The following is a 26,064-nucleotide window of genomic DNA, read 5'->3' on the forward strand; positions in this document are numbered from 1 at the left end:
CGCTGCATAACTTTAGTCATGATTCATTTATCTATGAAAATTTAAATTTAAATTTTTTGCAACAAGATAAAATAAAGATGAATTTTCCTACTTTTTCTATTTAATGTAACAGGAATATGCTGACGAGTCTTCATTACCAGGTCAAATAAATGTGGACATTTTTTTGTTGTTGTGAGATTGATTTTTACAGAATGGTGTTGCGCAGAGTTTGCACTTTGTTGACGGTCCCTTGTCAGCCTGCTGTATGTCTGCATTCACAGCTTGAACAATTCTGATTAAAAGGAAAAAAAACGATGTTTTTTCTTTAGAAATGCATTTGTGGTTCACTCTCTGTGTTAATACAAAAGGATTGAGATATTTGCTGACACATTTGAACGTTTATCAGAAGTTATTGAGGCCGGAAGTCTTTTTTTCTTTTCCGAAGTCTAAATCTTGAGCGCAGCCACTTCCAGCAGATTAAAGTGAAAAGCTGTCCATCCTCCGCTCCTCTTACTGGGTGGCAGCGCCGGGCGAGTTACGCCACACTTTGGGACTGCAGGACTTAAGCTTGGGCTGACGCGTCTGCTTGCACTGTTCTTTGGATCAACACGGCAACGAGACGGACTGATGATGACATAGGGAAGCTGGCATGTTTGATAAAAATTTAGCCAAGCTGTTCATTCAAATACAGAAGATGAGGACTTTGATGGATTTTTGGATGCTGATTGATGACTGAAAAAATAAATCACAACCAACTCAGTTTTGCTCCCAGTGCCTTTTTTAAAACACATACTAGCCTCTATGACCATCACAGTTAGAAATGTCGGCTCTTTGTGTCAAACTTGTTCGTCACCCCTGTCGGTGTTAGAGGCTTTGTTGGAAAATCCGCAGATGTAACGTGGACTAAAACGTTAACCAATGACCCTAGACCAGGGTAAGAAAGTGCAGCAGTTTTTTTGTGCTGTACGTTTTTCTTATGTGAAAACCCCCTGAATTTGTTAATGTTTTAATCCACGTTACAGCCGCCGTTTCTTTTCTTTAAAGCTTCTTCTTCTTTCTTTAAAGAAAGTCCCAACCACTGCTTTGCTGGATTTGACCACCAAATTTCGGCCAATCAGATCAACCAGAAAGGTTATCGCCCCCAAGTGACAAAAACGCACCTTTAACACTGCGCGCAAACCCAAGCAAGCGCCCAAACGGGAATTGACCACGTAGGATCACGGCTCAGTTAGGATTGCAGGCGTGCAGTTGTAAAATGCAGGGTCGCTCGGTTAGAATTGAGCCTGCACGGTTGTAAGATTCACTCATTCAGTTCCAGAATACGCCCACTCAGTTGTCTTTATGTCCTTTAACTTTACGGCAGTGATGGAACACCATAACATCACTTCATCTGAAAGCCCTGCTTTTTAAGAAGCACTGCTATATGCATGTATATTGTATTGCAGAAATCTGCTTGATTCCTGCCTTCAGTAACAGATAATAGGTACCAAGGTCACCAGTAGGCCTGTTTTTGACTTTTAGTCTGTTTTCTTTCTGTACTGGAGTGTTTATGGAGCCACGACACCTGCAATGCAGACTAGACAAAAACACACCATTCTAATTTTCACCTCCCCTTACTGAATATTTAAAAAAGCCTTTTTGCCTTGATGACAGAGAGAGCAGATAGCCACAAAACCTAACAGGTGGTGTTTTTCCACCTCTCCCCTTTTGCAAAAGGTTTGAAAATTCATGCAGACTCTAGTGTGTTTTTTCATTTCTGCAAATGTCCTTTTTGGACGTCCTGAACCATCCGAATCTGCGAAGGCTGGACGAGACTGCAACAAGCCCTTTTAGTGACATAAAGATCAGGGCAAACCAATGAATTTAAAATGTTTAGTCACATACCGACTATGTTGAGTTGAAGCTGCGGGTTCCAGCTGCTATCCAGCAGTCTGCGCTGACGACAGAGCTCCTCCTCGTTCTGGACGATGGTTCCTTCAGCAGCAGAAAGTTGTTCTCTGACAGAACCTTCCTGAGGTTCTGAAGACATGGTTCCTGCTCCGATCTTCAGCTCCAACTCCCACAAACACCGCCGTCCTCTTCACTGCAGCTCCGATCGATCATCTGCTAGTCTCACAATCACAGCAATCCACGTTGTCTTTCAGTTCAACACTTCTTCACTCATTTACGACACTTTGGAAAATGCTGACAGTTCCCACACGAACCACGTATCGTCCTTTCTGTCCAAAAACCTCACAAACGTCCCAACAAAACACCACCGTCCTCTCAACACAAGCTAACGCTGCTAGCCTGCTAACAAGCTAACGCTGCTAGCGCCTCGTGCTGTTCTTCTTCTTTGTTTGGCTAATAGGGTCATGGTACTTTAGCGCCACCAGCTGGTCTGGAGTGTTGCCTGTCGCTCATATTAGGTCGATAACGGCATAAAAAACGTCCATTTTACACTTTAATGTCAAATAAAGGAGAAATGGGCGGGTTTTAGTAACAATTTTTGACTAGTCTTTTTAGACCAGTAAAAGTATTTTTCGAACAAAATGGAGAGGGGGGGGGACGTGAACTTCCGGTTCCGGCTAATGATGTTGGGGCGCCATTTTGTCGTCTGCAGCCAGGTCTTCTTGGGCTTGTTTAACCGAAAGAAAAAGAAGAGTAACATATTTCCTGATCAACATTGGTCTTTTCAAACTGAAATATGAAACCATCTAAAAACTATGACATCAAACCAGTGGTAGGAAAAGTGACGTCACGTCCCTTCATGTTTTTGGGTTAAAAAAATGTAAAAATTCTATTCTTAATATTCTATCTTTACTTTCTGCATTGACTTTATTTATTATTAGAGTCATCAAACTTTGAACAACTTTGAAATTGAAAAAAAAAATAGAATTGGATTTTTAATTCCATACCTACATTTGCATCGGTTTAGCTCAGTGGTTATTTCTACCGCTGAATTGTCACATTTGACGGTAGGGGCCATTTTCAATTTTGGGGTGACACACAAAAACCATGAGCTATTTTTAAAATTAATTCTACTAAACGTAGTAAAACAGCCTTTAGAAAACTAACAGAAAGTTAAATTCCCACTGGTTTATTTTGATTTATTGTGTTTATATTTATTGCTTAGGTGTGTCTGCTTGGGATGTTTGGCTCTTGACTATAATGAACAAAAAGTCAGTTGTTCTGAAATAACAATAAAAATAACAATAATACACTTCCATGGTAACTATTAATCTGTAGACATTTCTATTCAGACTAATAAACATGAAACAGTTTTATTCATAACTTCACCTGTTGGTCCAGGAACAGGTCTAGCACCTTTTGCTGGGTTCTGTCTTTTTTCTCTGACCAATGATGCTGACTGTCCCTCGTCTGATGCCGTCTCATTTTGTCTTCCTCATTGTTGTCTGTCATTCATGCTGGCTGTGGATCATGCTGCTCTGTCTCATCTTCCTCCTCCTCAATACTCCTCTGTTGCTCCCCTACCATCCCTTTCACTCTTTCTGCTGTACCTTTCTTCTTAAAATAAACTAAAATTAGAATAGATTTAGACTTTCTCTTCATTCTCCGAAAATTGAAATACACAAGCATCAACTAATGACTTTAGGTAACTATATGGAAACAGGTCAAAAACACATCAAAATGTTGCAGTAACAACAGCCAGTCCTCAAATTGTGCCAGGAAATGCGAGGCGCGTGTGACGGGGGGACATCTTTTTTTTTTGGTACTAATAAAATGTCATTGCACATCCACCACTGCTGGTGGATGTGCACCCTCTATGATACTGCCCCTCTATGATGCTATTCACGTTTTGTGTCTCAATTTTTGGCCCCCTCCCCCCCTCACATACACATACACAAGGTTGCTTCTTTAGCCTTTTCTCAGACGAGTTTCTTTGGCTCTGATGTTTTATCACTATCATTATTATTATTGTTTATTCATATTAATCGGTTTTCCTTTTTCACATGTGATCTTTTTTAGTGTTTACATGTATAAAGGACACATCTGAATAAATGGATGTACAGATTTAACCCTTGTGGTATCCTAGGCACATTGGGAGTTGGGTCATCTAGACCCACTAGACAGTGCTCTGAACCTTTTTTCTTCAATGATTTGTGATCTTCACTGGTGTCCAATGATTTGTGATCTTCACTGGTGTCCATGGATTAATCTAGCCACAGGGGTTGCAAGCCAGTTACTTCTGTGCCGGTCCCAAGCCCGGATAAATAGAGAGGGTTGCGTCAGGAAGGGCATCCGGTGTAAGAATTGCCAAAATAACCATGCAAATCATCCACAACACTTTAGACATACCGGATCGGTCGAGGCCCGGGTTAACAACGACCCCCACCGATGCTGTTAACATACAGGGTGTCGGTGGAAATTTGACTACTGTTGGTCGAAGAAAGAAGGGAGGCAGAAGGGTCCGTGGCCAGAGAGAGAAGGGAAAAGGCAGGAACATAGGTTTGAGAATAGGGACTCTTAACGTTGGCACAATGACAGGGAAAGGCAGAGAGCTGGCAGACATGATGGAGAGAAGGAAGGTAGATGTACTGTGTGTGCAGGAGACAAGGTGGAAGGGCAGCAAGGCACGTAGTATTGGAGGAGGATACAAACTGTTCTATCATGGTGTCGATAGGAAGAGAAACGGGGTAGGAGTGATTCTGAAGGGGGAGTTTGTAAACAGTGTTCTAGAGGTGAAAAGAGTCTCAGACAGGATGATGAGCCTAAAGTTAGAAATTGAAGGGGTGATGGTGAATGTAGTCAGTGGGTATGCGCCACAGGTTGGCTGTGAGTTAGAAGTGAAGGAGAGATTCTGGAGTGAGTTGGATGAGGTCATCGAGAGTATCCCCAGAGGAGAGAGAGTTGTTATTGGAGCAGACTTTAATGGACATGTTGGTGAGGGCAACAGAGGTGATGAGGAGGTGATGGGCAGGTTTGGTGTGAAGGAAAGGAATCTGGAGGGACAGATGGTGGTGGACTTTGCGAAGAGGATGGAAATGGCTGTAGTCAACACTTACTTCCAGAAGAGAGAGGAACATAGAGTGACATACAGAAGTGGAGGTAGGAGTACTCAGGTGGACTACATCCTATGTAGACGAGGTCATTTGAGAGAGGTTAATGACTGCAAAGTGGTGGTAGGAGAGAGTGTAGCCAGACAGCACCGCATGGTGGTGTGTAAGATGACTCTGGAGGTCAGGAAGAAGAAGAGAGGGAAAACAGAAAAGAAGACCAAGTGGTGGAAGCTACAGAATGAAGAAACTTGTGAGGAATTTGGGCAGAAGTTGAGACAGGTCCTGGGTGGTCAGGATGAGCTTCCAGATGACTGGGAAACTACAGCAGAGATTATCAGGGAAACAGGTAGGAAAGTGCTAGGTGTGTCATCTGGAAAGAGGAAAGACGGTAAAGACACTTGGTGGTGGAATGAGGAAGTACAGGACTGCGTCCAGAGGAAGAGGTTGGCTAAAAGGAAGTGGGATGTAGAAAGGACTGAGGAAGGTAGACAGGAGTACAAGGAAGCGCAGCGTAGAGTGAAGAGAGAGGTGGCAAAGGCCAAACAGAAAGCTTACGATGAGCTATATGACAGGTTAGACACAAAGGAAGGAGAAAAGGACTTGTACAGACTAGCCAGACAGAGAGACAGAGATGGGAAGGACGTGCAACAGGTAATGGTGATTAAGGACAGAGATGGAAAGGTGCTAACAACCCAGGAGAATGTACAGAAAAGATGGAAGGAGTATTTTGAGGAGCTGATGAACGTGGAAAATGACAGGGAAAGAAGGGAGGAAGATGTGGTTGTTGTGGAGCAGGAAGTAGCAGAGATTGGAAAGGATGAGGTTAGGAAGGCTCTGAAAAGGATGAAGAGCGGAAAGGCCGTTGGTCCTGATGACGTACCTGTGGAGGTATGGAAGTGCTTAGGAGAGACAGCAGTGGAATTTCTAACGAGGTTGTTCAATAGGATTTTAGAGAGTGAGAAGATGCCTGAGGAATGGAGGAGAAGCGTTCTGGTTCCGATCTTTAAGAACAAGGGTGACACGCAGAACTGCAGCAACTATAGAGGAATAAAGTTGATGAGCCACACAATGAAGCTGTGGGAAAGAGTAGTGGAAGCCAGGCTTAGGAAGAAGGTGGAGATTTGTGAGCAGCAGTATGGTTTCATGCCCCGTAAGAGCACCACTGATGCCATTTTTGCTTTGAGAATGTTGATGGAAAAGTACAGAGATGGTCAGAAGGAGCTGCATTGTGTGTTCGTAGATTTAGAGAAGGCGTATGACAGGGTGCCGAGGGAGGAGCTGTGGTACTGTATGAGGTCGTCTTGAGTGGCAGAGAAGTATGTCAGAGTAGTTCAGGACATGTATGAGAGAAGTATGACGGTGGTGAGATGTGCTGTAGGTCAGACAGAGGAGTTCAAGGTGGAGGTGGGACTACAGCAAGGATCAGCTTTGAGTCCTTTTTTGTTTGCTATGCTGATGGACAGGCTGACAGACGAGGTAAGACAGGAATCTCCCTGGACAATGATGTTTGCGGATGACATCGGAATTTGCAGTGAGAGTAGAGAGCAGGTGGAGGAACAGCTAGAGAGGTGGAGGTTTGCTCTGGAAAGAAGAGGCATGAAGGTCAGTCGTAGTAAGACAGAATACATGTGTCTGAACGAGGGGGATCAAGGTAGAAGCGTTAGGTTACAGGGGGCTGAGGTGAAGAAGGTGCAGGAGTTTAAGTACTTGGGGTCAACAGTTCAGTGTGATGGGGTGTGTGGAAAAGAGGTGAAGAGGTGAGTGCAGGCAGGTTGGAGCGGGTGGAGGAAAGTGTCAGGAGTGTTGTGTGACAGAAGAGTGCCAGCAAGACTCAAAGGAAAGGTGTACAAGACAGTGGTGAGACCAGCTCTGCTCTATGGGTGAGAGACGGTAGCAGTGAGACAGAGACAAGAGGCTGAGATGGAGGTAGCGGAGATGAAGATGTTGAGGTTCTCCTTAGGAGTGACCAGGTTAGACAGGATAAGGAACGAGTACATCAGAGGGACGGCTCATGTTGCCTGTGTTAGCGACAAAGTCAGAGAAGCCAGACTGAGATGGTTTGGACATGTTCAGAGGAGGGATAGTGGATATATTGGTAGAAGGATGTTGGAGATGGAGCTGCCTGGCAGGAGGGCAAGAGGACGGCCAAAGAGGAGATTTATGGATGTCTTAACAGAGGACATGAAGTTGGCTAATGTTAGGGTAGAAGATGTTCATGATAGAGTGAGGTGGAAAAGGATGATTCGCTGTGGCGACCCCTGATGGGAAAAGCCGAAAGAGAAAGAAGACTGGTGTCCATGGATTACATGAAATCTTTCCACCTTTATCCAGCTTTGTCTTGGTGGGGAGAACACGTCAATGTAAGGGTGGGGTCATCTAAGATAGCACAAGGGTTAAAAGAGGAAATATATTGTGGCTTATACAAACAAAACAATATTTTTATGATTATTACTAATCAAAAATTGTAATTATTTTTATTATTTTATTTTATAGTTGGACCAACCCATTTTTAGTGTTGTTAAATAAGGTAATGACTAGATTGTAACCTATATCGGACTTTTGTTTGTTTTTGCACAACAAATTGACTGGAGATTATACAGTTACAAAACTTTATTTATTTATTTTTGTCAGGTTGTGTCATCGAAGTTTGAATATTTTAAATAGAAAACCAAAATCAATATCATCCTACAGGTTTTTTTTTTTTACCTTTGTTCTACATCGAAACTCAAATAATTAAAATTTTGGGTCGAAAAAAACTGGTAACGCAAAAATATTGTCAATAAAAAACCGCCCGTTTCTCCGTAATTTGGCAGTAAAGTTTAACCCTTGTGCTATCCTAGGCACTTTACCATTGGGAGTTGGGTCATCTAGACCCACTAGACAGTGCTCTGAACCTTTTTTCTTCAATGATTTGGGATCTTCACTGGTGTCCATGGATTACATGAAATCTTTCCACCTTTATCCACCTTTGACATGGTAGGGAGAACGCGTCAATGTAAGGGCGGGGTCACAAGATAGCACAAAGGTAAAAAAGGGCGTTTTATCATCCTAACAGACTACACTCCTGTTGTGTTCTTGTAAAAGTAATCCTGCACAGAAATCGGGACGTGACTCAGAATGCTTTCCCGCTCTCTTCTTAATGCTTCTTCTTCACAACGTAACATACAGAACTCACAGTCAGTCATACAACACAACACGCCCTCTAGTGTTGTGGTGCAGCAATTGAATGCACAACATATTTTCCCCCTTGTTTAACAGCCAAACAGACCTCTAATGGAAACACTGAAACTTTAAAATAATTTTTTTTGTGTGTGTGTCCCCACATTACCTCTAACTAAGATACTCTTAAGATATTCTCTAACAACATTTAAATAAACATTACTCAAGAAATCTTCATTAAGTAACAGTTCTTCTCACCCCTACTTTTTCATTTTTTCACACTAATCGTGAGACATGACTAATGTTCATAATCATTAAGCCATGCAGGCTTCTTTCTAACCCTTGTGGGTCTGGGCATCCTGTCACCCAGCGGTGGTGTGATCTCTGGCTCAGGCATTGCTTCTGCAGCGCCTGTGGCCGTGTCATGTGCACTTTCTGGAACCAGAGACAGGTGAGAAGCATTCCACTTGCGTCCATCCTCCAGCACATACAACCTTTCACCTGCTGTCTTCATCACTCTGGCTGGGGCATGAAACTTTGACAGTCCTTTCTTTACATGAAAGGGCTTTCTCACTCTGACCAAGCTTCCCAATCTGATTTGTGGCACCGGCGCTCCTCTCTTAACATCTGTGAAGGCTTTTGATGCTCTCTGTTTTGAGGTAACACAGGTACGTAGTTGTTTCTCTGATGGAAGAGAACCAAAAAACTATGAGGTTCCATTTGTGCCAAAAATATCAAAATGTGTTTTTGCGTCTACTGTTATGTGTTTGGTCCATTGTCTATGTCTACTGATCGTGTTTTTGCGTCCACTGTCTATGCTTTGGGCTCATTGTCTATGTCTATTGAACGAGTTCATTTTACATTGGTTCATGTCTATGTATTACTAAGCAATATCTTCTGCATGCCCATGATTCTTTGATTATTACTTTGTATTAACTTTGTGATGTATATGCTTGCTTTATCCTTAAACTTTATCTTTGTCATTGTCCTTATCCCATGTCGTCTAACTACGGCGTCAGGAAGATCCTTAGCAACCGTTGCTAGTGTCGTTTGCTATGTCGTTTCACGTGTCGTCAGGAAGATCCTTAGCAACCGTTGCTAGTGTCGTTTGCTACGTCGTTTCACGTGTCGTCAGGAAGATCCTTAGCAATTGTTGCTAGTGTCGTTTGCTACGTTCTCTCACCATGTTGTGTCCTTAGATCTTGTTGTATTTCAAATTTTGCAAAGGTCGTCAGAGAAGTCTTTTGTACGGTCGATAAATTGTTTCCCGTATTATCACGGAACAAAACACTTTAAAAAAAAAACCTTTATTGACAATCCTGCAAACGCGCACTCCCAGAAAGGGGGGGGGGGGTGCATGCGTACAACGGTTTCACGTTCCCGTTTAAAGTTATTTAGAGTATGGCTTCAATTTAATCTTGTGATGAAACTATTATTTCAAATTATTTTGAGAAATGACTGATCTTTATAAAATATGTTGTTACAAATCTGATGGATAAACGAGGATCAGACGGGCTAATAAGAGCCTTATACTGGTCCCGAGTGCGCCATCTCATGGTCACATAAATAGATTAAAAAGAAATGCTCAAAAAAGTCAGTTTTCGACTGTTATATTCATAATTAGTGACTCGACCCACTAAAATTTGAGAAGGTAACTCATCGAAGATATTTTAAAGGCCTCCTTGCAAGGCCCCCGTAAATCGTTCAGCGGCAAAAGAATAAATATTGCCATGGACTAATGACTTGAGGGTTTATTTCTGAACAAATACATTAAATCAACACCAATGTGTTTGTAATTTTATTATTAATAAATCAGCCACGTTTTTCATGATCAGAACACAGCACATTCATAAATAGTCTTCGTAAAATGTTCATATTTATTATGTGTCATTCTCCGCGTTAAATAGAAGTAGTTCGCCTCCAGATCAGGTGGTGGCGGTAATGCGCCACTTTGTTTTCGTGTCAAGCGTTGTATGCATGCCCCCCCCCCCACCCTTTCTGGCAATACGCGTTTGAGGGAATATCAAAATAAAGTTCATCTTAAAAACGTATTGTCATGGTTAACCCTGACGTCTGCTTTGATAAACATTTCTTTTTAGTTCCGTGGTAGTACAGGAAAAAAATTACCGGCCGTACAAAGGACTTTTCTGACGACTTTGGCAAAATTTGAAAAACGAGAACATCTAACGACAAAACACGGGGAAACGTCGTAGCTAACGACAGTAGCTATCGACAGTAGCTAACGACAGTAGCAAACACCGTAGCTAACGACAGTAGCTATCGACAGTAGCTATCGACAGTAGCTAACGACAGTAGCTAACGACCGGAGCTATCGACAGTAGCAACGGTTGCTAAGTCCTGACGACAAAGTGAGACGACCAAAGACATAGACAGTGGACACAAAAACAAATTTTTGGCACAAATGGAACCTCATAAAAAACAGCTTTAAACTCCTTGCAGTGCATTGGTGAAAAACGTTTTTATGCTTTATAAATTTGCTTATTTAATAAATATTGAAATTGAGGAAACCTTAAACTCTATTGTTTTTTCCACTTAATTCATTATTTCACAATTACTACTTTTCTTTGTTATTGGCTTCTTTGTTCACTTTAAAGGTTCCTTTATCTGTTACTATAGTTTAGTAATACATTGAAGAAATGTGTTTAAGTCTATTTAGTCTGAGATGCGTTTTGGAGTCAAAATGGAAGACTGTTATTAATTACAGTGTGATAACATCATATCATCTCTCATATAGTTTGCCCAAAACTATTTTTCTTTATTATTTCACTTATTAAAACTTTTTTAAAATTATTGAAAGCATTCAAACCATATTGAACTCCAGTTGAGCAATTTTTTAAATAAAGTTTCTGCACGTGACCCGGAAGTAAACAGCGCGAGGCGCTAGCAGCGTTAGCTTGTTAGCAGGCTAGCAGCGTTACCTTGTGTTGAGAGGACGGTGGTGTTTTGTCGGGACGTTTGTGAGGTTTTTGGACAGCAAGGACGATACGTGGTTCGTGTGGGAACTCTCAGCCTTTTCCAAAGTGTCGTAAATGAGTGAAGAAGTGTTGAACGGAAAGACAACGTGGATTGCTGTGATTGTGAGACTAGCAGATGATCGATCGGAGCTGCAGTGAAGAGGACGGCGGTGTTTGTGGGAGTTGGAGCTGAAGATCGGAGCAGGAACCATGTCTTCAGAACCTCAGGAAGGTTCTGTCAGAGAACAACTTTCTGCTGCTGAAGGAACCATCGTCCAGAACGAGGAGGAGCTCTGTCGTCAGCGCAGACTGCTGGATAGCAGCTGGAACCCGCAGCTTCAGCTCAACATAGTTGGTACGTTCACTGCTGCAGACAAATAGATCCACGAACGTCTTTGTTTTCTTCGTCATCTCGTTCTAAACTGTGCGGCTTGATAGCCCCAATGTTACCGCGGTCAAGTGATCCGACATCTGTGGAAGTGCGGTCTCGCTAGCCGTCACTGACTTTTTGCGTGCGCGTTTACATCATAGTTTACGGTACACACACCCAGCGAGCTGAATAGACGGTATAAAGCGCTAATATCACCCATGTCACAGTTACCCATTATCAAATAACATGGACTGTACTCTGATATAAATGAGATTTATGGCAAGCTCTATATTGTTATTTGATGTACAAATGTATTCATTAGATTGCATGTCTGTTCATTCCATAATCAACTACCAGAAATGACGTGTTTTGTCTGAAATATAATCAGACAGATTCTAAAAGTGAGATTTAACACTGATGAGAGTGTTTTGTTTGTTGTTGAGCATGACATGGAATGGAATCAAACAGAAATGAAGAAACTCCAGTTCATTTCTGCTTGGTGTGTGATGTTCTGTGTGTGTCTTTGGTCCTGTGTGTGTCTTTGGTCCTGTGTGTGTCTTTGGTCCTGTGTGTGTGTCTCTGGTCCTGTGTGTGTCTCTGGTCCTGTGTGTGTCTCTGGTCCTGTGTGTGTCTTTGGTCCTGTGTGTGTGTCTCTGGTCCTGTGTGTGTCTCTGGTCCTGTGTGTGTGTCTTTGGTCCTGTGTGTGTGTCTCTGGTCCTGTGTGTGTGTCTTTGGTCCTGTGTGTGTGTCTCTGGTCCTGTGTGTGTGTCTTTGGTCCTGTGTGTGTCTTAAAATGAAAATTTCTTCATCCAAAAAAACAAAATCGAGTGTAAAAAGAGCGGGTTCAGCTTCTGAGCCTCAGTAGAAGACACCATGTTAGATACATATGGCAATTTGATTGGTTAGAATCTGGACCAATCAGCAGGCTGTTTGATGGCAGATAGGGCAGCACGATATGAGGAAAACTTACATTGAATATACAACTTGCGGTATATGAACAAATAGCAAAACAACTAAAAAAATTTGCATTTTCACTGCAACAGTTTAATTTAAATAAGAGTCAAATACCTTCATTTTTTTCCAAAAAACAAAAATTTACAGTAAAATATGAAAAATAAAAAATAAAAAATTTAAGCCAAAAAAAACGTAAAATAATTTTTTTTTTTAAAGAAGGCAAAACATTTTTTAAGCAGATCTTTAACTTTTTCATTACCAGTTTAAAAAGTTTTGTGTACAACGTGGTGACATAAATATTACTCCATAGTTAGCCAGTTGTAGAGTGTAAACAAAGACATGATGGGAAATCAGTGGGCTGTTATTCCCACCACAGTGCAGCGGAGACATTCGTGCTGGTTTTCAGTTGTGGAAGCATCAGCATTGATCTTTTAACGCTTTAACAGACATTTGCATGAACACGTTTAAAGTAAAGCTAGTCTGGTGACATGCAGAGGACAGACCAATCAGATCAATGCTGGAGACAGAGGGGCGTGGCTACACCTGAGCCAAAATAACCATTCCAATATCGGACCATGTTGTTCTAGAATTTCTGTGCCAGTTTCTCCTGTTGTGAAACTACTTCTGGCATCATTGATTTGTTTCATAGCAATCATATTTTGCCCCAAAAAGCGTGAAAAGAAGGTGGACGTTTACTTTATTCTGAGGCTTGTGATGGTTTATTGTCATATTTAATACTTCCATAACAAACTCACTTTCATAAATTGTGTTTCTTATTCTTAAGTAGCCAAAGGAATGTCGTATTTATCTGCGCTTTTCCAGACGCTCAAAGTTCTTACAATGTGTCGATTATTCATTCATTCCTCATGTGGCTGACAGTACGCATCTACGGTCCCTCTGACCATCACCAGGACATTCATACACATTCACACACCAGTGGAGCCACACTTTGGGCAGGGAGGGTGAAGTGTCCTGCCCAAGTACAGAGTTACAGTTAACAGTAGGAATCTAACCGCAAACCCTTGAATCATTGGCCAACCTGCTCAACCACCTGAGCCACTGCCGCCCCAAATATTATAATAATCTCACAAAAGCAGCAAAATAAAGTACAGTATAAATGAGGACACCTCCTTTAAAAAGTACTGATTTAATCAGTAGCTCAATGAACTAAAGAAAACTTTCCACAAGTTCCACAAGTTTTATTGAACACTTCTTTAAGTCCATAACATGAAATGAAGGTTAATGATCTAACTTAGATCACATGAACTTCAGTTTCCAAGTATGTTAAAGCAATCCATTGTTGACTTCATGATACCATCAATGAAATGCAGCCCCCCCCCCCCCCCCCCCCCCCACACACACACACACACACACAGACCAACAGCTCTCATGCCGTTTCAGTACAGCAATTTCGGTTCGGTTCTCTTTTGTACCGTTTCGGTTTTCGAGTTTTATTTATTTATTTGTTTTTTTACTGAACCAAAATGCATCGAACCAAGCACTATGAAATTCTGAACCGAACTGAATTGAGATTTTAGCATATCATTACACCCCTAATATATTCATTTCAGTTTGTCTCTACTTGTCCTCCAGACTCCTCAGACATTTTTTCCAATGATCACAGAGTTTAATGGTGCTTGACAAAACCCAAAAGTCTTGGAAACTTGTTGTTTGTCCCTGCAGTTCTCCCCCAGCATTGGATGACTGAAGAGGAAGATCTCTGCAACCAGCAGAGGAACTTCAGAGTGGAACAGGAGGAACCAGAACCTCCACAGATTAAAGAGGAATTGCAGGAACCAGAACCTCCACAGATTAAAGAGGAACCAGGGGAACTCTGCATCAGTCAGGATGAAGATCAGCTTGATCTGAAGCAGGAGACTGATACCTTGATGGAGATTCCTACTTATGAGGAAGATGAGAACATTGAAGCAGATCTAAACAATCAGCAGAGCTTTAATGTAACTGATAGTCAGGATGAAGAAGGAAACCAACATGAAGAATCAACATCAACTACAGATGAAGAGACAGACCCACAGAACAGAGATCAGAGGAAGAGAAGATACAGAAGCCATGTCCAAAGTGTGGACAGCTCTCACATGTCAGCAGGTCAGTGTGACTCTGATCTTCATCTCCACACTATCGGTATGTTCACTTCAACAACTGTTCTATCTTGAGCTTCAAGCTTTCCAAACATGCAGTCCATCAACAGCGTGTCCTGGAAGAGTCTCTTCTGTCCCTTCCAGTTGAAAAGACAGAAGACATTGTTGGTCAGTGCAGCCGACAACATTCTTCAAATCATATGATCTTAGTTAGTCCCTCCAGCTAACGACAAACAGGAAACCTTAACAGATCAAAGAGAAAATTGTTAGCAGATAAAAAAGTACAATCTGTTTTGTCGTCTGTGGTTCTAAGTTTGTAGTTCAGTTCTTTTCACCATATTTCTCTATCAAACCCACAATCCCATCTAAACCTCTTTGATGTCTCCATGTCTCCAATTCCAGACATTCAGACAGATTCTATTTCCAAAACTACATTTCCAGCTAAAACCCAAAGACAGGGTCCTGCTCATGGATCTGCAGACAGAAAAGATTCAAATCTGAACACATCAGTGAAAAACTGCTTAGTGTCAGAATTGTTCTCCATCTTTTCTGGACTGATTCTTCCTCCATTGCAGCTTCATCTTCATCAAACTGCTCCTCATTGGTGGGTGGAAACTCAACAGGGAGGTTTTTCTGTGTCCAGTTCAGCTCCATGAATCTTCAGGCTGTTTAATGTCAGTGATTTCAGTTTAGAAAAACTGCATCTCTGCTGAGATTTGCTTCACTTCCATAAGAACCTTAGCAGCATCAGGATCATTTTGTTGATGGTTTGTCTGTGGAATGACATTTCATACTCATAGCTTCAGTGGAGATCAAGAGTCTGGAACCTTTAACACTAAAAGAACCATTTGATCCAGTTTCTTCCAGACCAAAACCCAACAAGAGCCACAAAGATCCACTTCACTGTTTAGGAAAATACTTTTTATTTCTGTTTTTCTGGTTATTTAGTCAATCATTTATAAAATGTAGCCTTTAAATACTGACAAAAAATAAGTTATGACAGTGTTTAACACTTAAAACCAGTAGGAACACTTTTCAAAGCAATCCAAAGAAATGTTGACCACAAACTTCTTGACAATACAATACACATCTGGGGACGACAACCTGGGACACAGTTCCACAGTTAAAACGCAGAGGGAAAGACAGTGGAACGCGGGGGTGTGACAACAATAAGCACTTGATCTGTCGTCTGTTTGTATTTTTAGACTTGGAAAAAAATAATGTTTGAATGATCATCTCTTCTCACAACAAGCACCCCCCATGGGGTAATAAGGGGCCCATTCATGCAGCGCTATTACTTATTATTAATGTTAGAAAGAAGAGGAAGAGAAACACTCCAAAGATAAAGGAATGCAGGCTGTGTCTAACATAAACTCTTGCTAGGCACCTAGTAAGTCCAAATTTACTGTTTGAGGAGTAAAATTTTGAGCAACATTTGCCACATGGATAATGAAGTTTTCCACTTAATTAGACTACCGTATTTTCACGACCATAGAGCCCACTGGATTATAGGGCGCAGTTTCAGTTAGGGGTGTGTTTTCTTTATTTGAGACATTCAAAAGGCGTGGGGACGTTAACACATACTGGTAAAACATGCATGCTAGTGTGTGTTTTGAAAAAGGCATCAGGAGCAAAACTGACTTGGTTGTGATTTATTTTTTCAGTCAGCATCCAAAAATCCATCAAAGTCCTCATCTTCTGTATCTAAAATGAACAGCGGGGCTACATTTCTATCAAACATGCCAGCTTCCCTTTCGCCTTCATCAGAGTCCGTCTTGTTGCCATGCAGCTCCTCATGAAGGATGCCAGCTTTTGCGAAAGCTTGAAGAACAGTGCAAGCAGACACGTTATCCCAAGCTTCTACAATCCATTTACAAATTGTGGCGTAACTCAACCGGTACTGCCTCCCAGTCTTAGTTTAAAGACTAAGACTTTGTAAAAGGAGCGGAAGATGGACAGCTTTTCCCTGTAATTCGCTGGAAGTTACTGTTTCACTGTAGTCCTTGCCCGGATGGAAAGATTGCACCAATTCATAATACGAAAGCACCAAGACAGCCCTCCTTGAAAATGTTCAATTGGCATTTCCTCTGCAAGCGTTGCTGCTTTCAGTTGAATGATGACTGTAGACACTCTTCTCCCAGCTGTTCTCTGATCATTGTCCTCTCCTACGTCTTCTTTACCGAATTCACGTAGCAACACATTGGGCGCACCGTATATTTTGGAGAACATTTAAAACTTTCCTTGTGAACCCCCCCCGGACAGGGCCAACAAGCTGTGGTTTGTGTAAATCTGCGACAGTCAGTATCAGCAGATTCTTGCAATTTTTGTTCAAGAATCAGTGACAAAGTTGAAGTTGCACTGGGGCTGGATACTTCAACAAGACAATGACCCTAAACACTGCTTTAATTCTACAAAGGCATTCATGCAGAGAAACAATGTTCTGGAATGGCCATCTCAGTCCCCAGATCTGAAATTTATTGATAATCTGTGGTGTGATTTAAAGCGGGCTGTCCATGCTCGGAAGCCATCAAATCTGACTGAACTGGAGATGTTTTGCAAAGAGGAAAAGTCCAAAAGACCTTCAACCAGAATCCAGGCCCTTATTGGAAGCTATGGCAAGGGATTGGAGGCTGTCATTTCTGCAAAAGGAGGATCTACTATATATTGATAGCATGTTTCTGTTGGGGTGCCCAAATTTACGCACCTGCCTATTTTTGTTTAAGTAATTATAGTACAGTTTCTTTAAATCCAATAAAATTCATTTCACTTCTCAATTATCACTGTGTTTATCTGCTATATGATATATGTAACTGAAATTGATGATCCGAACAACCAATGATTCATGAAGAAAAATCTTGAAAATTATCAGGGGTGCCCAAACTTTCTGTAGTTCCACTGTAGTTCTTTCCCATGAAAATATATTTTGTTCCCACATAATTATTAATATGTGGGAAAGAAATAATAACACACATGATAAATTATTCACAAACATGGATGTGAGCAATACTTGGATTTACAGCATATACTTTCCCATTTCTGTCTGTGTGTCTCTCATTACAATGCATGGAAGACAGGATTTTTAGAGATCATCTTGCTAATCTTTATTTTTTTTCACAATATTTTTTCTTTATCGCCAGTTATACAAGTTATAAACTGACCAATCAGATGCCTCAGTAAAAGCATGTGGTGCCTGCTGGCCCCACCTTGAATGTTTGACAAATTCTTCCGAGCCGCTTTCAGTGAAATGGGCGTGGGCTTTGAACAAGACCATCATGATTGGAGACTGTAGTTGCCCAAAAAACGTGACTCAGACCAACCTTGACTAATCACTGTAGCCTGGCTCAGAATGGCGATTAGATTTGTTGTCGTTATTGCAACAAGGATTATATCAGAACTTTACTTTATTATCTTCGGTATCTTTAGAGCTATAAGCATTTAAGACCAAGCATGATTCATATTTAAATAAGAATTTAAAAAAAGTAATTGATTGACATATAGTAATCTTTGTTGTTGTATGACAATAGGGTCATGATTAGTCAGTACATTTGGTGACAATAGCATAGAATCTTTAGAGAAAATGAGCACCTGTATTATGATTCATATCTCTATTAAGATTTGAAAAAAATATATACAATGAGATAAGATACTTACTTAATATAAGAGAAGATAATACTTTCTCAAAAAATGTTTATTCTAGTATGAATATGCTGTTCCCACATTTTTCAACGGAAAACTGGACATATAATGCATTCATCCATGGCTAAAACTGAACATATTGAAATACACTCTTAATACATCTTAAGTAATGTGTTTTTCTGAGTAAGTTGATGATGCTGTCAGCTACGCTAGCACTTTTAGCCACATTAACATAACTAGCATAGTTATCATGTTTATTAGCATCTTAAGCACTATGTATTTATGTTGACGATGCTAAATGTGCATAGCAGTTGCACAGGAAGCGGGCTTTGGTCAAAGGTGGGGGGTAAGAGTGGCGGTGGTGCCTAGACTCATGCGGCGTGGACGACAATGGTGCATAGATGCAGGTAGTGAGGGCTGGTGGTGTATAGAGGTGGGCGGCGAGGGCATTTAGCGCGTCAATTCAACACCGCTCGAGACTTTAATTTGCAATTTTATTCTCTTAAAAGGATTAAGAAAATTAATTTCTTTATATTCAGCAGGTTATGGACTGACACAGCTCTTCTCGTAGGGGGGAGGTGTAGTGGGCCTTTTTCAGCACAGTGTTGTAAAGCTGTGCTACAGAGAGAAGAAACTTTATTTTAAACCTCTTCGATGACTGTGTTACAAGGAAGTTTACTTTACAAACAATGGTCCTCCAAATATTCTGACAGAGACTATTAAATTTTTTTTTTGGTGTTTAACAATACAGTCCTCAAAACATAAAAAAGGCATCTTCTTGTGTTTTTGCAGTCCTCCCCCAGCATTGGGTGACTGAAGAGGAAGGTCTTTGCAACCAGCAAAGGAACTTCAGAGTGGAAAAGGAAGAACAAGAACCTTCATATTATAAAGAGGAGCAGGAGGAACAAGAACCTCCACAAATTGAAGAGGAACTGCAGGAACCAGAACCATCACAGATTAAAGAGGAGCCAGATGCGCTCTTCATCAGTCAGGATGAAGATCAACTTGATCTGAAGCAGGAGACTGATACCTCGATGGAGATTCCTACTTATGAGGAAGATGAAAACAGTGAAGCAGATCTAAACAATCAGCAGAGCTTTAATGTAACTGATAGTCAGGATGAAGAAGGAAACCAACATGAAGAATCAACATCAACTACAGATGAAGAGACAGACCCACAGAACAGAGATCAGAGGAAGAGGAGGGACAGAAGTCATGTCCAAAGTGGGGACAGCTCTCACATGTCAGTAGGTCAGTGTGACTCTGATGTTAGAAAAAATCCCAAGAAAACAAATCTGGGTAAGAAATACAAACAATCTGCAAGAGAAAAGAGACTTTTCTCTACCAAGTCTGGTAAAAACTCAAGAATAATTACTAACCTATCTGACAACATGGAAACCGTGTCTGGAGAAAGATGTTATATTTGTAAAGAATGTGATAAAAGCTTTTGTAACATATCTCTGTTCAGAATTCATATAAGAATCCATGCAGAAGGTAAGCTATTTTCTTGTAAAGAATGTGAAAAAAGTTTTAATCAAAAATCTCATCTCAAAAAACACATGAGAACTCACACAGGAGAAAAGCCTTTTTCTTGTAAAGAATGTAAAAAAAGTTTTAATCAAATATCTAATCTCTACACACACATGAGAACTCACACAGAAGAGAAGCCTTTTTCTTGTAAAGAATGTGATAAAAGATTTAATCAAATATCTAATCTAAAAACACACATGAGAACTCACACAGGAGAAAAGCCTTTTTCGTGTAAAGAATGTAAAAAAAGTTTTAGTCATGTATCTAATCTCAAAAGACACATGAGAACTTGTAAGACTTTTTCTTGACTATGTAAGGATTTAGTGTAAACTCTAAATCAGGGGTCGGGAACCTTTTTTGCAGAGAGAGCCATAAACGCCACATATTTTTAAATGTAATTTCGAAAGAGCCATACAATAATGTAGTGTCCCTTTCCCACACTGAGGCACGGAGACTTAAACTCTTTTAAGGTTCTTTATTCTGGTTACTGCAGACCGCAACAAACGCCGTACAATTAATTCAGCAACTCCTGAATCTCTCCCGCCGAGACGAGACGAGAGCGCGTCTCCCAACTTTATATTCCCCTGCTCCCGATCCAGCCCTCCCATTTCCCTTATTTGGCCCATAGCTGAACCCCATTGGTCCAAATTACCTAACAACAGGCTGAGCGACAGAACTGAGAGCCAATCAGATCTCTGCTTGATGCGTTCCAGAACTCCAGAACTTAAAACGCGGCCTAACAGCCAAGTTAAACTCAGTCCGCGACAATATGTTTAAAACTAAATATACAAGTGAATGTGTGCATTTGATGTAATTTCAACATTTTAAAAGTACAATAAGTCTGTGGATTCTTTTTAATAACATTGTTATGCTGTTGCTAGGAAATGATGAGTATTTCTCGTGGTAGTTTTGCTGATTGTCTAGTCTGGTTGATACGTGGTGGGTTTCTGATTCATGCAGGCGTTGAGACGTTAAACGTGATCGTAGGTTGGTCTGAATGTTCTTTAGATGTGACAAAGACTGCTCACATGCAGACAGGCAGCCAGGCACACACTCACACGCCACAGTGAGTGACAGGCAGCGGGTTTTACGTTTTTACAATCCCTGCGCGATTCACCCAACTACCCCTGGCTGCAGCCGGTCCCCACAACCCCCACCCTCTGCTTTCTTCCTCACACATCCCGTCTCCGCAACTGCGCGCTCTTCCTCAGAGACGGGAGCGCGCAGTTTTAGCCACGGCAATTCACAGGTTTTCAGCTGGCACAAACTCTGTGAAATAATAGATAATAGTAAACTGAAAGTTCTGGCGCAGATTTCTCTCTCTAAGCACCGCTACTACTGCGCGCCTCTGGCATCGCATCGCGCCGAGGACTGGTCTAATGAAAAAAAAAAAAAAAGTATAATTAAAGATTTGTCTGCGAGCCACATGTGACCATCAAAAGAGCCATATATGGCTCGCGAGCCATAGGTTCCCGACCCCTGCTCTAAATTCTAAACTTTTCTGATAAGAGGTCGACCTCTCAACCTCTGTACCACAGCAGAATACTTTATTTTACTTCTGTGGTGAAATCCCAATGTTCTAATGAACTTTATAGCAACCTGAGCTTTCATTTCTTGTACACAGAGCCACAGGTTGATGGCCTCCATACAATATTGATGAAGTAACGTCATTAGAGGGAGGAACAAGTGAGTTCTTGAATGTGTAGAAATTAAATTTTCTAAAAAAAAAAAAACATTGGTTGTTTTGATATATAATTCGCTACAGGAGGTCCTTTGTCCCAACAGCAGTTGGACTATAGAATGACACAGTTTAGGACTGCTGAAACTGCTGCAGTATTTACTTATTTAGTTATGATGTGGACTTTTACTTCCACTTTTTATTACTAGTTTAATTTTTACTGACTATTTGTTTTATTAACTGCTATATTTCTTGTTTGTCTGCTGTAACAACTGAATTTCCCTCCGGGCATCAATAAAGTATTGTCTTGTCTTATCCTGACTTTCTAGAACAGCTTTTTTAGGTTTTCATCTTCTCTAACCCACAATTATCAAAAGTAAAAAAGTAAAGGATCAATACATTTCAATCTATGTGTAATGATAATAGATAGGGAAAATTTTCACAAAATCAATTATTTTAGATGTACATGTTAATTGAAATGAGTTGTTTTGAATTATTAGAGCTAACATCTAGTAGAGAGAAAATCTAGTAGAGATTGGTATCGTTAAAACTTTATCTATTAACTCCTCTTAATCTGCTGCTTTTAACTCTGGTACCCTATTGGTTTTCTTATCAATATTTTCTGGTTTAAGTTTACAAATAAAATAAAATGATCAATAAATACCAATGTGTATTTGTAGGTAACAATTCAGATAAACAGTGCAGTTAAGAACCAAAATGCAGAGTATATCAAATGGCGTCCTCACTACCAAGAAATATAACAATGTTGTATTTTAATTATATTTACATTGTGTGTTGGATAATGTATTATTGAGGCACAATATGATCTTTCATCTTAACCCTTGTGCTATCCTAGGCACGTGAATGTTGGGAGTTGGGTCATCTAGACCCACTAAACAGTGCGCTAAACCTTTTTTCCTCAATGATTTGTGATCTTCACTGGTGTCCATGGTCAGTAGAACTTCTTTGAAGAGGAGGACTTCTCCAAACAACCACAACCTTAGAGGAAGTTTTCTGAGCATTCATAGAATGCTTTTACAATGACTCATCATTTTCAACAAGAAGCTAATGAGTTTTTCCAAATGCATGCTGAACATTCTTAGTTCTAGCTTGGAAAGCACTTTGTGGGATTTCCCTGGAAAACCTGCTTTATCAATCATTTTGGTCTCTTTTTCTTCTTCTAAGTTCCAGCTTGGTGAGTGTGCAGGTCGCCATGGCAACCACTGTCCAGGTCAAAGGGAGGACCACGGCCATCCAGTCTCCAGGCTTTTAGGATTGATTTGGATTTGATAAACATTTGTTTCCCACATTTTAATAGTAGAATTCAACACGGGACATATAGTGGATTGTAAGAATAGGAACAAAAACAGCATCAACAAAATAATCCTCCTCCCCTTAAAACATGCATTTTACAATGAAAAAGTCTAAAACAAATCCAAGCAAAGAAGAAGAGCCTGTCTTGCAGTGTCATCTACAACCTGACCGTGGCAGACTTTACTCCTCTACCAAACTGGATATGGGTGGTTCTAAACCCCCCAGCTACAAAGTCCAATGGTGCTGAGGCACCTGGGAAGGTGTTTTCTTTTTGTTATTGGTAATTAATGTATTTATAGTTAAAATGTAGGATTTATGATTATGTTTTGACTGTTCATTTATTCAAGGGTTCAGTTTTTCTTTATTTTTGTGGAGGGATAGAGGGAACGGTGTCTTCATCTTCCATCTGTGTCCTCTTGGCGTGATGGAGAAACGTAGAGCCACTTTCTCTTTTGTGCATGACAGGCACATTTATTTACAATAGAAAGATCCAGAACATAATCCTTGGATAAGGAAATCCGCCATACACACACTGAACCTTTGCACATGTGCGGCTCTGCTGCAGAACCACTGATGTCACTGTCATCAGCGTACCGTAAAGAACCTTGTATGGGCACATGCTAAAAACATACGCTCATACGTACACTCTTCCACTCCAAATCTAAGATCTTATTCACATATTTTTTCTGTGACATTTTGACTTGGTCTTTACTTTGATGGAAATCAATATCCAAAAAGTGTTTCAATCTTCCCAAATCCTTCATTTTAAATCCGTCAGTTAAAATTTGCTTTACATCACTTAGAACTTGATCACTGCTTCCAGCTAGAATAAGATCATCAACCCAAATCCCAAGGATCACTTTTTCATCCTCCCTTTCCCAAGAATACAGACAGTGATCAGCAGGATTCTGTTCAAAACCGTTTTCAGTCAAATACTTGTGTAGCATTAAGTTCCAGTTTGGACCTGATTGCTTTGTTTAGCTCATAAAGTGACTTATGTAACTTACACACTACATTTTTCTTCATTTTATCTTCTTTTCGAAACCTTCTGGTTGTTCCACAAATATTTCACAGTCTATTGGAGCATGCAAATAGGCTGTCTTTACATCCATTTGGTGTAGGATTAAACCTTCCTGTGCTGCTTTTTGCATCACACTTATATCTGCTGTGGATGAAAAAGTCTCACTGAAATCTGTCCCTTCTTTCTGGTTGTAGCCTTTAGCCACAAACCTTGCTTTATATTTATCAGCTCTGTCAGCATCAGTTGTAACGGCATAGACCCTCCTTCCCCCCACTGCTTTCCTGCCTGCAGGTAACTTAGTAAAGGTGAGTCTTGTTGTCCATCAGTGACTTCATTTCTTCCTCCACAGCATTCTTCCATTGGTCTGACTCAGCTGATGCTGCTGCTTCCTGGTAGGTATTGGGGAGATCACATACTGCTCTGTGACACATTTGGAGATTGTCATTACATTCAGTGTCATAGTCTATTTTTTTATTGAACATTTGCAGAATAAAATACAAAAATACGCATTTATTACAATACAACACAAGTCTGATTACAAAATAAAATTGTTTTGACCTTTTGAAATTTTTAACTATTAAGAACAGAAATATAAGTATTATATATATTATTTTCGTTATAAACAAACTGGTTTTAAATAAAACCCAAACAGACAAAACACAGAAGGAAATAAATAGTAGAAAAGAAAAATAAAGAAATAAAATAAAAAATAGAAATAGAAATAGCGTCAACTTATGTCACTAAACCAAAGGATTTTCAGATGTTAATAGTTTTTTGACCTTTTGTGGCTTTTTTTTACATAGACATTAATTTTAAAATATTGCCCCAGTTCCAGTATCAGTCAGAAGAATTCAGGTTTTATATTGGAAAATTTACTTATATGAATATGCATAGGTCAGACAAGAGATCCCTTCTGCTTTTGTAAGCAGAACTCTGCCCTTCAGAGATAGATCTCTTTGCAGCCATTGATTAAGGTTTTTTTTTTTTTTTTTTATCTACTATAGGAGAGAAATTTGTAGATTATCTGGATTGCATATCTTTAGTAATTTGAATACCAACGTATGTTACAGATGTTTTTACAGGAATACCTTGGATAGATGTTACCGGTTTTTAACAGACAGAATTTGACATTTGTTTAAATTCAGGGTCCGAAAGTTTTAGAAAAGGATTGGATAATGTCAATCGCCACAACTACTTGTGAAGTGTCTCAAAGAAAGAGAGCAGTATCGTCTGCGTGTTGATGTATTTCCCTCTCAGCAACAATTAAACCTTTTAATGGACTTTTAATGGAGTTTGATGGGGAGCCGGTTTAGCTCATGCTGGTTTGCAGCGCCTTCCGTCCGTGAAACCAGGGTTCGAATCCGGGCTGCTCCCTGTTCCCTTCTCTGCTTCTGTGCCAGTCCCAAGCCCAGTTGCTTTGAGAAAGTTGCGTCAGGAAGGGCATTCGGCGTAAAACATTGCCAAGTTTACCATGCGACTTGTTCACTGTGGCGACCCCTGATGGGAAAAGCCGAAGGAGACAGAAGAATGGACTGAGTTTGATATCTAGGTTCAGGAGTTGTACGGAAAGAAGAAACAGATACACCGTTAAAGAACATCTCTGCCATGTTTTAAGAAGAAACTAGAAGTTCCACATGAGAGTTTTATAGAACTATAACTTGACATATAAATTTGAACAGCATTGCAGAAGAATTGACCAAAACCAAATTTGTTTAAAGCGGCAATAATAAATTGTGTTCTAAAGAATAAAAGGCTTGGTAAAAGTCTAGAAAAAGAATGAAACTGTTATCCTGTACGAGTTCTGAGTAATCTAATATTCCATGTCAGGAGAGAACAGCTGCAATCAGCTTCCTTCAGGAATGACTGCAGGTAGAAGGATCTTTCATTCTTCACCACCAGGACCCACATCCAGCCCATCAACAGAAGAACATCAGTGACATCAGCGTTTGATCTTCATCACATCATCATCATCAAAGGACCACCTCTACGTTTTTACAATCTGATGGATTTCAGTCTTTCTGCAGCTTCTCATCAAGTGGATTGTGAAATATTTTTCATTTCCTGTTTTATTTTTTAAATGTTGAAGAAAAATCTTTCCAGTTTTAAAAAGATGAGCCTAATAATTTTATTGGAAAGACCCTGTCTGCTGCAGGCCCTGTGCAGGTGCATTGTGGGTAATAATGTTCTGTTCTGTTTGGGATATTTGCTGGATTCTGGATCTTGACAGTTGTGTTGGTCTTGATTGTTTACCGTTGTGGTTCTGATGTTTGTTGTTATTTGTAGCACAGCTGAGTAGGTTCTTCATAGACAGCACGTTGCTCTGCCAATGTGCCTTTGGGCCAACTTGAT

General features: G+C 40.4%; 1 protein-coding gene and 1 long non-coding RNA gene across 3 annotated transcripts in view; one reads left to right on the top strand and one right to left on the bottom strand.

Annotated features, from left to right (window-relative positions):
* The window catches only part of LOC101163225 (gastrula zinc finger protein XlCGF57.1), a 466,623-nt gene that overhangs the window by 222,305 nt on the left and 218,254 nt on the right, over nucleotides 1–26,064 (top strand). Inside the window, exons 1-2 of one of the 2 annotated variants that reach the window (XR_002874596.1) lie at nucleotides 11,420–11,468; nucleotides 14,121–14,218. Coding sequence is in view for 1 of the 2 variants with exons in the window: in XM_023962488.1 (XP_023818256.1) it covers nucleotides 11,460–11,468 (9 nt within the window). In the remaining variant the exon portion in view is untranslated. Of the gene's footprint in view, nucleotides 1–11,419; nucleotides 11,469–14,120; nucleotides 14,219–26,064 lie in introns of those variants that run through there. The other variant, XM_023962488.1, reaches the window with a different exon arrangement.
* LOC111948759 lies at nucleotides 1,863–2,400 on the bottom strand. The gene is made up of 2 exons (XR_002874741.1): nucleotides 2,184–2,400; nucleotides 1,863–2,085 (listed from the first exon to the last, which is right to left on the bottom strand). It is a non-coding gene; the product is annotated as an uncharacterized LOC111948759 (long non-coding RNA).

This window comes from Oryzias latipes, chromosome 2 (genome assembly GCF_002234675.1).
Source record: "Oryzias latipes chromosome 2, ASM223467v1".
NCBI lineage: Eukaryota > Metazoa > Chordata > Actinopteri > Beloniformes > Adrianichthyidae > Oryzias > Oryzias latipes.